At 41.4% G+C, this 16,307-nt stretch overlaps 1 protein-coding gene across 10 annotated transcripts in view; it reads left to right on the plus strand.

Moving 5' to 3' along the window:
* The window catches only part of TTC13 (tetratricopeptide repeat domain 13), a 72,293-nt gene that overhangs the window by 15,537 nt on the left and 40,449 nt on the right, over positions 1–16,307 (plus strand). For 6 of the 10 annotated variants that reach the window (XM_074373183.1, XM_074373185.1, XM_074373186.1 and 3 more), the window contains exons 2-4: positions 1,410–1,504; positions 4,790–4,865; positions 8,521–8,591. In XM_074373183.1, the coding sequence (XP_074229284.1) occupies positions 1,410–1,504; positions 4,790–4,865; positions 8,521–8,591 (242 nt within the window). The remainder of the gene's footprint in view (positions 1–1,409; positions 1,505–4,789; positions 4,866–8,520; positions 8,592–16,307) is intronic. The other 4 variants (XM_074373179.1, XM_074373180.1, XM_074373181.1 and 1 more) reach the window with 1 other exon arrangement.

Consider the following 16,307-nt stretch of genomic DNA (forward strand, 5'->3'; position numbering starts at 1 on the left):
ACAATCTTATGGTTACCAGGGGGAAAGGGAGTGGGAAGGGATAAGTTTGGGAGTTTGAGATTTACAAATGTTAACCACTATGTATAAAAATAGGTAAAAAACCAAATTTCTTCTCTATAGCATAGGACTATATTCAATATCTTGTAATAACCTTTAATGAAAAAGAATATGAGAAGGAATATATGTATGCATGTGCATGACTGAGACATTGTGCTGTACACCAGAAATTGACACATTGTAACTGACTGTACTTCAGTTAAAAAAAATTGATGTACAGCATCATGTTTCAGTGATACATATACAGACATATATTCTTTTTCATATTCTTTCATTATAGGTTACTACAAGATACTGAATATGGTTCCCTATGCTATACAGTAGGACCTTGATGTTTATCTATCTTGATGTTTGTATCTCAAATCTCAAACTCCCAGTTTATCCTTTCCCACCCCCACTCCCCCCTGGTAGCCATAAATTTGTTTACTGTGTCTGTGAGTTGATTCATTTTTAAGGCTAAATAACATTCCTCTGTGTGTATATACACACTTTTCTTACCCATTATCTGTTGATGGACATTTAGGCAGTTTCCACTTTTTGGTTATTGTAAATAGTGCTGCTGTGAACATGCGTGTACACGCACTTGCTTGAGTCCCTGTTTTCAGTTCTTTGGGCTACAAACCTTAGAGTGGAATAGCAGAATCGTGTGATAATTCTATGTTTACCTTTTTGAGGAACCACCCACCTGTTTTCTACAGTGGCCACACCATTTTACATCCTGTTAGCAATGTACAAGTGTTCAGTTTCTCTATGTCCTTGTCAACACTTGTGATTTCCCATTAAAAAAAATTATAACCATCCTAGCGGGTGTGACGTGGTACCTCATTGATTTGACTTACATTCCCTAATTAATAAGGAAGTAGAACATTTTTTTATGCACTCAGTGGCTATTTGTGCGTTTTCTTTGGAGAGTTGCCAGTTCAAGTCCTTTGCCCATTTTTAAACTGGGTTGTCTTTTTCTTGTTGATCTTTAGGAATTTTTATATATTCTGGATACTGGACTCTTAGCGCATACCTTTTAACATTAGGTCTTCCTGGCTTGACTTTCTTCCTACTTTCATGATTTTTTTTTAACCTCCAGTAAATACTGCCAAATAGGAGATGTCTAACGAAAGAATCTTACCAACTGTGTTAATTGTTGTGAAGACGATCACTGATGGGTGTGCAAGATGCTTGGAAACTAGAAAACATTGCACAGTTGTTAAAGGTGGAAGGTGGGATTCCCCTCTTAGTGTTTTTTACACTTGTCCTTATTTTGGTTTTGTGGATTCTCAACATTTCTATTCATAGTTAAGCACCTAAGAGCCACAAATTGAAGGTGAGGAGGATAACAAGGACTGTTTGCTTTTCAGAGTCATCTTTTCTGAACTTCCATGACTCCGACTGCGAACCCAAAGGATCACCACCCTGTGACTCTTTGCTTTCCCTCAACACTGAAAAGATTCTGGTATGCACCTTCTGTCCATGACTTCTGTTACTGTGACCTGAAACTCAGTGATACTCATTCCAAAAGGCAGAGATCGCCTCTGTTTATCAACCAGGAGTTGAGTCCAGTTGGTTCTATGTATGTAGGATAAAGATAAGTCATCTCATGTCTAGACACGCTGAGTTATTATGACTTAGGTCTTGGATGGTTGGTCATTCTGGACCTAGGCCTCTTTATTTTTAAGTTCTGAGCAATAAAGGAGCTCATGGTTGAACCTTGTTTGTAGGAGCCTTATGGATGTGAAGGTATAGTACAATCTTATTTTTCCAGCCTTTGCCTGTGTTTTCTATCTGTGTTTCCAATCTGTACCAACTAAACTGTACAGGAGACCTCACCATTGCAGGGATCGGTACCTGCCACTGTATCACATCTGTGTCTGCCAGGCTGTGTGAGCGTGTGGACCCCTCCAGCCCAGCTGCCTCGAGGCGCAAGGGGCTTCTTGTTCTCACCGAATTCTCTGAGACTGAGTTAAAGTCTTTCTGTGCCCGTGGCTAACATCTTCCTTCAACATCCACATAGATACTGTTTGCTTCTTTCATTTAAAATTTCCCTTTAGGATACTCTTTCTTTTCCAAAGCTCTGCCTTCTCCTGTAAGAACTACTGAATATTAGTAGTAATTGCAAACTAGAGAATGATCAACTGGTTTTACCTAACTCATTGCACAGCAGTCAGCTTGACACATGGAAACACTTTTGAGTTAGACTTGTCCCAAACCAGAGTGGCCTAGGTGGTGAAGTAGTGAGTTGGCCGTCAGTGAAAACATTTAGGTCGACACTGGATAATTCCCACCTTGGATATGTGATTAGATTCTTAGAGTTATTAGGGACCTTCTTGCTGATAGTAATTCAAATATTTTCTGCTAGTTGCATTTCCAACTTAAGATGGCACTAACTAGTAACCTGTGGGAGAAAGCTTATCAATCTAGGCCCTTCATTTTCCCTAGGTTGAAAATATGGGAATTAAACTGTTCATTCATTCATTGTCCAGACATTTCTTTTGCACCTATTTTGTGCCAGGCATCATGCTAGGTAAGTACCCAGCCAGACTGTGGTGAGCCAGATAGCTTGGTCCCTGCACTTACAACTCCGACAGCCACTAGTCAAATAATGATACAGAGAAGCAAGCACAATTGTGCAAATTGTATGAAGGAAAGACAAAGGGTCAACATAATCGCCCTTAAATTAGGAGAATCAGGCAGGGCAGCTTTCGGGAACTGATATGTCAGCAGGGACCTGGCAGGTGGGTTGGAGTTAGTCTGCTAGCAGCGTGGGGCTGAGTCCTTAAACTTCCTGGCCCACAGCGGCTCAGCTCTGTCCACAGAAGACAGCTATCAATGCAGTTTTAGAAACGGGAAAGATTCTTTTTGATCAAGAAGTTAATTTTTCCACATTATGCTTTCCCTGCCCACTTCTGTTATAGATTTTTATTTCTAATATAATCAAAACATTTAAATCAGATGTGCTCTTCAGTGTACTCTGGATGTTGCTTGGCAAATGATTTCTTCTTTCAATGGGATTTCATTTCTGTTCTCATCTTTTTGCACGGTGGCTTGGCAAATGGTAGCCTCTTGTTGAATACTGGATGAGTAATAAGACTTTTAAAGTATCAAAAGCATTGTTCGTAGACTCCTTTCCTTGGCTCTAAGCCATTTGTTAAACAGAAGGATGCTTTGCGTCTGTGTGTCTGCCTGTAAGCAGCAGACAGAGAGGAAGGACTTGTGTCTGGTCCCACCTGGGCGTGCGCACAGCACTGTGATGCCTTCTGGTGCTGTGCAGTGCGCTGCTTCCCCAAGAAGCCGGATGAGGTGCCCACGTGTGGAAGCTCCCAGCTGTATGGCAAAACGAGAAAGAGCTGACGAAATTTCTCCCTAGTCACCAAGGTTTTACTGGAAGAAATAAAGTGTAAACACTCCCAAAGCAGTGGAATCTTCAGGTCTTTCCCTTTGTTCAGGGTCCTGAATGGGACAAAGTCAGTACTGTGAATCTCTGCTGACGTGAGGTGCCCTTCTGACTTGTATCTTTTAACTTGTGTTTTAACCAGAGGTAGATTATTCTTGACCTGTTTTAAAGGCAAACCAAATACCACTCTGTATCTGAACATCAATCCAGATTTTAACAGTGCTGGGAATCTAAGCGGAAATACCTTGTTACCGTGTTACTTACATCAGGGAAGCCCAGGAGACCATGGCCAACGAGTACCAGTCACCAGCGAAACAGCACACGCATCAGTCAGAAGAGTCTCTGTGTAATAGTAATTTGGCCATCATATGTGCCTGTAGGCATTTGTACTATGGATTTAAAAAATAAAAAAAGAGGAATTCAGATAATTGGGATGTCGCTGGTTTCTAAGCCTATAGTTTTGCCAAAAGTGACATCTTCAGTTTTACTATCTTAGCTTTTCCTGTCTATGTGTGTGTACACGTTTTAATCACATCTCAGGTGAATCTGGTGTGAAGTTATCGTTTTAATACGTACCCTGTAGGCTAGGCAGATCATAGCATCATGTTGACAGTCAAATCTTCTGGCAAAGTGACGGCTGTTTGTATTATCAGCTCCAAAACACAATAGAGCCGTCGTTTTGTACGGTGGACCCTTGCTGCCTGTCACATCGTTCCAGTTACTCAGCTGACTTACTTGCTTTGTTTTTCCCCAGTTTCCACTTCTGTTTTAGCTCTTCTGCCAAACATGCACGCGTGTGTCTGCATCATCTTGTCTTGGGCGAAGCTACTGCATTAAGTAGGATATTTCTGTTCATCGCTTGCTGTGCGTTACTTGGTAGGATGTCTTGTTTCTTGGTCAGGTTTTGTTGGTCCTATTATGGCGTCATCTCTGTCCAACCTGTAGCTCTTATTTCTAAAAATATTTTTAAGAATGCAAGAAGCAACATTCTGTTGTCAAGCCACATTGGAGGACCAGTCACCAGCATGTGATCTTTGCAACATGATTGACGGCATTAAATAGTCTGTGGAGGGAGCCTTGAAGCAGCCAGGAAGCTTAGTCCCCATGAAAGTAAAATGATAGGTGTTCTTGGAAACCAAACCACCAATGATAAGGGGAGGATGCAAATCATTACAGCACATCCTGTGACCTTGAAGAATGTGATGGCTAGGACTTAATGCAAATATTTTCCTGGTTCCCTATACATCAAACGTAGCTTTGATTTTTTTTAAAAATACAGGTTTCACGATAACTTTTCTCTTCATCTGTGATAAGCTAAAATGTGCATTCGTTTGTTTTTTATTTCAGAGCCAGGCCAAATCTATAGCCGAACAAAAGAGATTCCCATTTGCCACTGACAACGACAGCACAAATGAAGAGCTAGGTAAGACTTGGATTGGGGGCTCTTCCTGGGGTGTTTGCCTAGAGTTCATGATTAGCTGCAGAGCAGGTGGCAGGATGGTGAAGCGGGCAGAACTCAGGGACAGGCTCTGCCGACATGGGAGGTTTGATTTTAGGTATATTTGTTTATTTTAATGGTGGTACTGGGGGTTGGACTCAGGGCCTCATGCATGCTAGGCACACACTCTACCAGTGAGCTACACCCTCCCCCTTTGACATGAGTGGTTTGAGCTTGGATATGGCATTCAGCCCTCATGAGGGTCTCTATTATATGTCACAAAATAAAAAGGTTTGGATGGAATCAGTAAGGTCTGTTCCAACTCTGTGTTTCTATGGAAATTAATAACTCTGGTAATGAGTTCTTATGAGCTGTTAGCATTCATTAAAAGTTGATTTATGTGCTGGCATCAGCTAGGAACAATCTAGAAGTGAAAGCAGAAGAGAATCACGCCTGCTTTAGTCTTCTGTGTAATAAAATAGCTAGGTTTCAGCTAATTTTACTCATGGAGCCAGTCAGTTATCACTGGGTCAGACCTGAAATGCATGTGAGTGTAGAAAGGTGAGTTCATTCAAGCTTGCAAATGGGTCATGCAGTTTGGCTTGTTCAAGGCGTGTCTTAAAACAGGCTGGTTTCTCTGGTGTCTGATATGCCTGGGGCATGTCTCCCTCACTGCCTGCTCAGCTCACGCTGGGAGGAGTGGAAACAAAACTGAACACAGGACGGAGCAGTGCAGTTGGACAGATTCCACATGGGTGTGCGCTCCTGTGCGGGGGCCCAGTGGCCCAGAGTGCCTGCAAAATTGTTTTCTATCTACTTGACATATAATCACTTTCTCCTCTCTGTGGCCAGATGCAGTTTATATTAAGATTGAGTGCTTTCTGGACTGGCTTCTTCATCTGGTAGTGCAGATAACTGAGAGTTGACTGTTTTGAAAATATTAATCTCTTTTTTGTGTATATTCTTTGATTAGGCTTTGAGAATTAATTATCCTTTCAGGCATCAGATTTGGTCTCTTCTGCAGCCCTTGGATTCCGTTCAGTCTTGTATTCATTTATTAACTAATGCATTAAGGGCCTGGTCTAGCTCTAAGAATAGTCCTAGTACCCTGGGGATAGGATGGGCCCTGAGCTGGCTTAAGACCTTTTGAATCTCAGTATTTCTTTTCCTGGAAAAATGACTTCTGTCAACAAACATGTCGTCAGGAGATAGTAAGGATTTCTGGCAGATTGCAGCTATCCTGGTTTTTTTTCTTTATGACTTTGAACTCCCACAACCAAATTTAGATCCTAGTAATTATATTTGTGCAAGATTTGGCTTTTTTTTTTTTAATTTTAATTTTTTTTGGGGGGGGTGGATAATTGGGTTTATTTATTTATTTTTTAATGGAGGGACTGGGGATCGAACCCAGGACCTCACGCATGCTAGGCATGCCCTCTACCACTGAGCTATACCTTCCCCCCGGCTTTATTTTTAAATGGGCACTTTTGGGTTTTTCTCCAAAAAATAGTTACTATTAGATAGAAAGATTTAAGACCTGCATTTGATCTCATTTGAGTGGAGTCCAGCAGCCTCGCCATGAGCAACAATGGAAACACGTTCCTAAGTACAATTTTTATCCCTTAAAGTGGTTTTTGTTTTTATGGGTCCCTTATTCATCTGTTCATTCCATTTACTGATTATGGGGAGAGAGATAGGAAATTCTAGAAATTTAGATCTGAAAGGAAGCTAAGAAAAATTTCTACAGGCTTGTGAAGCAAGACCCAGAGAGTAACGAGAGTGACTGAGGTCCTCACGACAACACAGCCGGCGAATGGCAGGCCAGCATCCCAGCCCAGATCTTGGCTCCCCAAAGTCTCATCATCTCGTCATCTTCCCGGATTCAAAAATGTTCAAGTTCCTGTTTCACTCCCTTCATCAAATCACCGAGGACTTCAGATCATTTTGCTGTCCGACCCAGGGCCCAACAGTCTCGGCGCTGCCTTGACTTTTCTCAGGGGAGCGTGTTGGTTAGAAGGGTGGGTCCCCGGGCCAGGCAGCCTGGCTCCTGTGTCTCGCTGCACATTGTCTTTGTGCAGTTGGTTTAGCTGCTTCCTTTCCTTGTCGTCAAATGGGAATAGCAACTGTACCTACGTGCAGTGCAGCGAGGGGGTACGTGAGTTACACACAGTACGCGTAAGTGCTTAGGGCTGTGCCTGGCACGTACTCAGGGCACAGTGCCTGTCATTACTGTTGTTGTGGTGGCTGGTTTCACTACTAAAGCTCCCGACCCCACCCCACCCCCACAGAGAGGTCTCTGGCTACCTCATTATCTGCTGCAACTATCTAAACAGCATCCATTCCTATCATCCAGAATATGAGGTTGGCCTTAATTATCTTGTCAAAGAAATCAGGATAAAAGCAGTTCTCTTTTCACGGTAAAGAATGACCCCGAAAACTCTTGAGTTGTTAGGACGCTCAATATTTTTGAACTGTGCTTTTCTCAGGTTAGTTATAAAGATACTCTGAATCTCTTTGCATTTAATGTTTCTACTGAATGTAATGTTTTCGCTACTTTTAACTGTCCGGAAATTTAAACTCTGAATGATAGTAAGAGTTTTTGTTGTCTGTCTTCTTCTTTTTTTTTTTTTTTAAAGGTTTTTTTTTTTCTTTTTTAATGGAGGTACTGGGGATTGAACCCAGGACATCATGCTTGCTAAGCACACACTCTACCACTGAGCTACACCCTTCCTCTTGTTTCCTATCTTCTTGAACACTTATTAAGCCCTAGAATTGGAGGATTGCAGTAAAGCTTTTTTTTGCAAAGAAATATGGTCAAAATAGTATTACATTGAGTTAGGAATACAATTTTTTTCAGGCATATTTGGGGATTTAGGGAGTTAGGGCAAATACCATAGATGGAAATATAATCTAGAATATTAAAATTTATTGTTTTTTGGACAGGTGAAAACCTTAGTCCAAATATTGCCATGTTTCAAGAGACTATCATGGCTCTAATTTCAAAATACCACTTGAATAAACAATTTGATTAAAACCTGTTTATTCATCTTTAGAATACTGGATTAGTGCTTTGGTTATATTTTGAATAGAAGAGGTAAGGAAAAGACTGCCACCGCGTTGCCGTGGTGTGAGTTATGTATGGTTAAGCATTATATTAGTATATATTAGTCTGAGCCTCTGTTTTTGTTCTTACTAGTTAACGGGCAGTAAATTCAGCACTCTGCAAAAATCGAGATGTGATGCTATTTGAGAATTTCTTGTAACTTTCACAGTAAAATCACATTGCTATATTATGTGGAGATTATTCAGGCTTATTACCAGCTCTCCTAGCTGGGAAGCATCATAAAGATTATTCGGTCTTTGAAAGTGAGGGATGAGCTTAGAAAAAGAGAATTCCTTCTTGCAGGCAGATGTTTTATAGATGGCTTTAATAATTTAAATCTAGCCAGAACTATAGAAGACTGATTAGCAAGTGCTGAGCAGCAGAAGAATTCAATTACATCTTATTAACTTCTAGGTTTTCTTTAACTGCTTCTAGTCCTTGGAGCTACCTTTTAAAGTTCGGAAAAGAATTTAGTTACCATTTCCAGTCTGGGTTCCTTTGTTCGTTCCTTCAATATTTTTGTATTTTGTTTTGTAGCTATAGCATATGTGTTGGTTGGCAGCGGCCTCTATGATGAAGCCATAAGACATTTTTCGACGATGCTTCAGGTAATTTTTCTTCTTAATTATATAATTTCAAGTTGATGGTCATGACATAAAAAGCATGGACTTCTATAGCTAAGTTGCTGCCATAAGACATGGATTTGGAGATTTTACAAGAAAGCCAAGGAGATCAGCCCTGACTGAGCACTCTCCCAGTACAGGCCTTGTGACCTGCTCTCAGTTAATTTTGACCGCATTACTTTATCATGAAGGAGGTAGATGAGACTTAAGGAGGTCAAGCAGCTTGCTTGTCGTCTCCTGACCATCAGGTGGCAGAGATGGGATTCAAACACAAGTTTCAAAAAGGCAGACATTAGCCTCAGTTTATTTTCCTCCCCGCCATGGTGTCTCCCGAGAGACGTGGACCCTGGAAATCCGTGGAATTCTGGGTGTTCACTCTATGCAGGAGTTGATCTGCATGGTTAAGTCCACTCGGGGATTTGTTTCTCACCTTAAAAAGTGTAGTTGTGAGACGCTCGATGATTATACTTGGGCCTCTGTAGATTGCCGGCTGCGTTAAAATCTGGTTAAGACAAAGTGCTTAAATATACGTGTCTAAGAGTTACAAAGGAGACCGGTGATGCGGCCTAACGTTGTTAGCCTTGTATCTCATGTCATTTACCTGTATTCTTTTTTTTTTTTTAAGGGCTCCACTTTCCTAGTTTTTTTAAAAATATATTTTTATTGAACTACAGTCAGTTTACAATGTTGTGTCAGTTTCTGTTGTACAGCACAATGCTTCAGTCATATAGGAACATACATATATTTGTTTTCATATTCTTTTTAACTGTACATTACTACAAGATATTGAATATAGTTCCCTGTGCTGTACAGTATGAACTTGTTTATCTATTTTATATGTAGTAGTTAGTATCTGCAAATCTCGAACTCCCAGTTTATCCCTCCCCTCCCCCTTCCCTCCCTGGTAACCATAAGTTTGTTTTCTGTGTCTGTGAGTCTGTTTCTGTTGTGTAAATAAGTTAGCTTGTCTTTTTTTTTTAGATTCCACATATGAGCAATCTCATATGGTATTTTTCTTTTTCTTTCTGGCTTCCTTCACTTAGAATAACATTCTCCAGGGCATCCATATTATTGCAAATGGCATTAATTTATTATTTTTTATGGCTGAGTAGTATTCCATTGTATAAATATACCACAACTTCTTTATCCAGTCATCTGTTGATGCACATTTAGGTTGTTTCCACGTCTTGGCTGTTGTAAATAGAGCTGCTATGAACATTGGGGTGCAATAGGCACATGAAAAAAATGCTCAATATCACTAACTATCAGAGAAATGCAAATCAAAACTACAGTGAGGTATCACCTCACACCAGTCAGAATGGCCATCACTCAAAAGTCCACAAATGACAAATGCTGGAGAGGCTGTGGAGAAAAGGGAACCCTCCTACACTGCTGGTGGGAATGCAGTTTGGTGCAGCCACTGTGGAAAACAGTATGGAGATTCCTCAAAAGACTAAAAATAGACTTACCATATGGTCCAGCAGTCCCACTCCTGGGCATATATCCAGAGGGAACCTTAATTCAAAAAGATGTTTACCTGTGTTCTTGAAGGCGCTTGACTGTTATCTGTTGCTGGCGGGTCTGTCCAGGAGAGCCCAGTGAAGGAGACGTGGGCTTGAGGGTTAGAGACACCCGAATTCTAACCCACTCTCTGGCTTCCTGGCAAGTTATTTAACCTCCTGGATTATGGGGATAACAACAACTACCCCCCAAAGTAGTCTCATTCAGTTTAAATGAAATATCTCAAAAAGTACTGTGCTAAGTGCCTGGCACGTAGTAAGCGCTCAGTTAATTCCAGCTCCTCAGAACACCATCCTGGCATTTTCACCTGTGCTAATAACCCAGTAAGAGCCAACAGATAGTTGACAGCCTGGTGAGCAGACAGTTTTAAAGTATTAATTTTGACATTTTTGCTCTACTTTTGTTGGCTTTTTTTAAACGTGGGATTAATTATGTTGATAATTCCTGTCTTCACTCTGAAAAAGTCTGTAAGATATTTTTAGTTATTACTTTAAGGTCCTTGGATCCCAGTGGCTGTGTGTTTGAGTGGTCGTATGCGGTAGTGATCTTCAGTGGAGTTTAAAGTACCATGGGCAGCTTATAAATAGTTTTAAAAGTCGCCTTTCTGTTTAGCATTGCAATATTTGAAAAGGTAAGCGAGCACTTGTACACAGTTAACCCTTGATCCTGGTTTGAAAGAGAGGCTTTGATGCATCTATAGGAGCAAGTGTCAATTAATTTATGGGAACCAATCGAAGAAAACAGTATGAGCTTGCAGACATGTTATCAGTTCATTCAACTTTTGGGAAAATATGATTACCATTCTAGTTGAAGGCAATACAATGAATAATGTTAAAGAGAGAAACCTTAAGTAATAAAAATTTCCTAATTCTGCCACTCTATCATTATTTAAATAAGTTTTCTGTTTATGACCTTTTTAAAGTATACATCTGTTTTATAATCTGAATAGATGTGCTATTTTGTATTAGCTTTTCACTGAACTCTATACTGTAAGTGTTTTTCAGTATTTATTCACAATCATAATTTTAATGACTATAATATCTCGGTTGTCCATTTATTGCTGTAAAAATGTATTTCCCTTGCAACTGCATTCAGAAAGTAGATCAGAATTTTCCCCTTTGTGCTGAGAAAAGATACTAACATATTGAAGTTCAATAGAGCCTTTTCGTCAGTCTGCTGTGGGGTGCTTTCAGCTGGAAAACTGTCTGGGAAAATGTGTGGTTTATCAGATCGGACTGCTTTTCTGGTGATTCAGGCTGCTGATGGGGCAGGCGTGGAGGCTGGGGGAGCAGCGGGAAGGTCATATCTATGGGCCCCGGAAGACAGGGCTGGACGGTCATTCATAACACACCCTACCCTGGGGACGTGATGCCCTGGGCTTCTGGCTGGTGCGAGGTCTCCCTTCCCACCGTTCCATTACATGCTTCCCAGCCTTTCCCACATCATGACACGTGTGGAAAGTTGTGTTTGCATGGCACACTGGACGAAGCAGGAGCAAACTGAGGGGCATCCAGATAGAGCTTGGTGAAGACTTGTCATGGTTTCTTCATGTCACGTGACTATTATAAATACAAAATGCAATGATTTGCTATTACATGCTAAAATTCTTTTTAAAAAGTTTAATCAGAGACCTGGTCCTGCTCCCCTGGACAAAACTTTTCCATATGAGGCTTTCTGTTTGAAGCCAAAGTACGCAATTCCCATTTAAGAGCTTTTTGCTGATTTCTTCATATTCTTGAGAGCCAGTGTCATCAAGAAACTCCAGCTCGGTGGTAGCAAGTGTCCAAAGAATAGTTATTGCTACTTCTCCGATGGAGCAAAGCTCCTCTTACCATGACTCGGAATTTGCATCCATCCGTCTCTTTATATTGTGTTTTTGAGTATGACCATCATTTTCAATATAACTGCTCTTCCTTTTCTTTTATTGGCAAATGCAGCGATACTGTGTCTTGCAGCTAATGAAATTGGTTTTTACCCCAGCAATACTTTTTCATGTCCAGTATTCAGAATAGTGGTAAAGCGTTTCTTCCACTACACACGGGTGCCGAGTTAAGACTGAATTCAGCATCACTGTTTTTTTGAGTTCATTAACTCCTGACAAAATGTTTCTTTTGGACAGCCTGTGAATTTCAGCATGATGGCAGCAACACATGGAATATGATTCCATTCATAGAAAGCTGAAGACAAGTGGGACCATGGGAGCTGGGCTTTTATTATATTCACCATTTTTTATAAGATCATTTAATGTGAAACTTGGATCTTTGCCTGAGGGCTGCTGACATTCCAAAATGACCTTTTGATGTAAAGCTTTTATACCTTCTTGTCTTAACTGCACCATCAGAAAACTAACTTAGGAGATATTTCCACAATCCTTGTTGTTTCAAAGTGTTCATTTGAATATTTATCCAAATATGGTTTGTTTGGCACATTTATAAAGGAAGACTGTATCCCTTGAGCATCAAGGCTTCCAGCTGAGCACAAGTTCAAGGCTTAATAGATCTGTCTGTCTTCACTGAAAACTCTTGAGTTTAAAAGCTAATTGGTTAGTGTTGTCTGTAAGTCAGCATCCTTGTGTCACTTCCACACGAGCCAGCGCCTCAATCATAGTGTTCTGGGAAGTGGGACCCCTTCCTGGTTTCTGTGGTGCTTTGATCCCCACGCAGGGCTGGGTGACGTATGTGCTGGACCACCAGTATGAGACAATTGCCTTAGGCTGTTTATTAGTTGTGTGACCCTGAGCTCAATCTGATTCTGATCTGATTCTGGTGGAACTGAATTTGTGAAAGAATATTTTTTCTTTTTCACATTAGCAGACAAAATGCCAAACATTCCTCTTCACGTGATTTTCTTTGTGTAGATAGGTATGTGCACCCCCTACTTACAGAGAACTTAGTCCTCATTACGCTGCTGTGCAGTGACCTTTTGACTTATTTGTTTGTCTTTGATTCAGTGACTTTTGAGTTTTAACAAAAAGCCAATCCTGTGGTGGAAAAATAGATATTTGTAAATGTTAAAGTCACCTTATAGATAATATTATGAGGATGGTAAATCAGGTCTTTATAGATTTTAAAAAATTGTTTTTTTTTGAGAATTGAGACATCTAAGTGGACATGACTCCCGTAAGATGACTACATTATTATATCATGATTTTGCATTTGCATAAAGTAATACTGGAAGATTGAAATAAATTAGTTTAATTCATTTAAAGTTCTGAAAAGTTTATAAAATGTAAATATTATGAGACATGTATACTCAAAAACACTTTAAAACGGTATGCTGAGCCCAGTATGTTTTTAGAAATAAACATTGGTTTTTATTTGGAAAAATAATTCATTGTGGTATCTCATAAAGTTTTGACTTATTGTTAACATCTAAAGCCAATGATAAAATAATAAAGTTGTAGCAATCAAAAAAAGTGATAAAATCTGTTTAAATTTAGGAACCTGTAACACTACACTATAGCTCTGATAACAACCACAATGATTACGTATCCTTCTATCCTGAGACAAAAAATTCTGAAAAAGAAAATGTAGATTGAACAACAGAGAAAACCTAAGTCCCATGTGCATCTGTAAAGTCTTTAGTTTTTCTCCATCTAATTTTACTTTCCAGAATTTTTTTCCCACAGCAGAGAGGGATGTTTAATTGTTGTGGTGATTATCATAGTGTAGTTAATATTACGGGCTCCTGAATTAAATAATAGACTTTATTACTTCTTTCAATTACTACAACTTTCCCATTTTTAAATGTTTTTAATAGGTTTATTTATTTATTTAATTTTTTGTGGGGGGCGGTAATTAGGTTTCTTTATTTATTATATTTTTAAAGGCAGTCCTGGGGACTGAGCCCAGGCCCTCCCTCGTGCTAACCATGCACTCTACCACTTGACCTGTCCGCTCCCCAACATTTTCTTTTTTAAATAACTTTTTCCGTTTTTGAGGGGAAAAGGTGTAATTAGGTTTACTTATTTATTTTTGTTTATTTATTTAATGAAGGACCTGGGGACTGAACCCAGGACCTTGTACATGCTAAGCACATGCTCTACCACTGAGCTGTCCCCTCTCTCTAACTGCATCATTTGATCTGTCTTTGCCAGAACTGAAAATAAGTCACTGCGACAGTCATGATCAGACCATGGGGAGCCGCGAGGGGAGGGCTAGGGGAGGGCCGCGTGAGGGCCCCTACCACTCCCTGCCAGAGGGGGCTGCGGGTAACATCCTTAGAGCCAAAACAGTGAACTGACTGCAGGAAGTTGTCCGTGTTCAGGTATTTCAACTGTTACAGACTTTTGAATGGCTGTTTTTTTTTTTTAATGGTTTAAAATGTTTTATTGCCACAGAACGTCACAGCTGCCATCATGGTGGCCCACCAGAATCCAGCCCCTGCAGCACACCTGCACAGCAATACCGTCCTGAACCCTGCCTCTGGCCTTTTTCTCTCATCGGCTGCGTCCCCTTGTCCCTAACACATCCCCCTGCTTGCGGCCCCTTTGAGAAGGGCAGGCCAGGCAGGGCTGCTTTGACCTGACAGCCTTGAACGTTCGTGAAGACTTTCTTAGCCGCCTCATAAACGGCCAGTGTTTGTTGGTAAACAGTAACTGCAGGTATGAAGACTTACCGTGTGCCAGGCGCTGCGCTCGGGGCCACGAACACGGGAGGGCCTGTTGTCCTCCAGGGTTCCAGTGGGGTGACAGATATGCAAATGCAAACTAATGATGTAATAAGAAGAGAATGACTTTAATGGACGTCTGAACAGTGTCTTCAACGCAGAGGTTCCAGGTCACCTGCGTACTGCCCCCTGCTCCCGCCGCATCCCCCTGCCATGACTGAAGAGGAATCCCCAGTCACCCCCGTCTTGCGCAGTTCAGTGAATGGCACCCTCACCCCCCCGCATTGTCTACAGGAGTCTGCATGCTCTGCACATCTGTGAGCCACTTAGCTGCATCACCAGCTCTGTCTGGTTGCCTCTTAAGTGTCTCCTGTGTCCATCTGCTTCTCCCAGCTCCATTCAAACCCCAGCTGAGCCACTTCCATCTGCCAGATGACAGGGGGGGCCGTCATTCCCTGGCCTCCCTCCTCACACCCTCCACACCCGTGTGCGTGTGCACACTTCACAAACGTGCGCTTGAAACACACACATCCTTTGCTGTTGCTTTTAGGTTAAAGATAAAAATCCTTAATAAGGTCCCGACCTGCCTCGCCGGCCTCATCTCAGAGATGCTATGTTCCCTGCTTCCCACAGAGGCAGTCTGCTCCCTCTGCCTGGACCAGCCGTTCTGGGATTCCGCCGCCCCCTGCAGGTCTTAGCCCAGGTGTCTCTTCCTCGGGGAATCCTTCCTAACCTTGCCTAAGTCTTTATGCATTTTCTAAAACACCACTGACCACTCTAGTACTTACTGAAGATGTGACCTTACATTTATATTTGTGGTTCACTGGCTGTGCTCCAAGAAGGCAAGACTGTTCTGCCTCCTGTGTGGGTTTTTGCTTACTGTGGTATTCCTGGCACACGGGACCAGACCTGGTCCTGAGCAAATATTTGTTGGATGAATGACTAACATCCACATGACATACAGTGGAACAGAGGAGAAGGAGAGTATTTATTTTCCAGGGGCATCTGGAAAGAACTAGAGAAGAGGCAGTGTTTGAGCTGAGACCCTGAGGACAGAAGGGCCTCCGTGGGCACATAGGTGGCGGGTGGGGTGTTTCACGTAGACGAGGTAGCGTCTGCGAAGGCACCAAGCTCGGAGAGCATGCTGTGTCTAGAAAACTACTAAGTAATGCCGATTTCTAGAGTATGATTCGTGAGCAGGGGAGTGGAAGGAGGTGAGGCTGAAGGGTGAGGCAGGCAAATGACCAGTCTTTTCTGCAGAGGCGTTTAGATGTGACCTCACTGGTTTTCAAATGAGTTGAAATTGAAATGGAGTTTCAGGAGGGCCTGAAATTCATTGGGGAGTCAAGACTAGCATTTTTTTAAAAAGTGAAATATATCAGACTAGAAAATATCTGATGAGATTGTGCGTGGTAAGGCTAGGTGTGCCGTGGTGAAGCTTTTGTTTCTGGGGTGTGTGTGTGTGTGTGTGTGTGTGTGTGTGTGTGTGTGTGTGTGTGTGTGTGTTGTGTACGTATGTGTGAGTATGCTGGGTTACAGTGTAAAATGGATTTCTTACTATGGATTCGCGTA

Source organism: Camelus bactrianus, chromosome 11 (genome assembly GCF_048773025.1).
Source record: "Camelus bactrianus isolate YW-2024 breed Bactrian camel chromosome 11, ASM4877302v1, whole genome shotgun sequence".
Classification (NCBI taxonomy): domain Eukaryota; kingdom Metazoa; phylum Chordata; class Mammalia; order Artiodactyla; family Camelidae; genus Camelus; species Camelus bactrianus.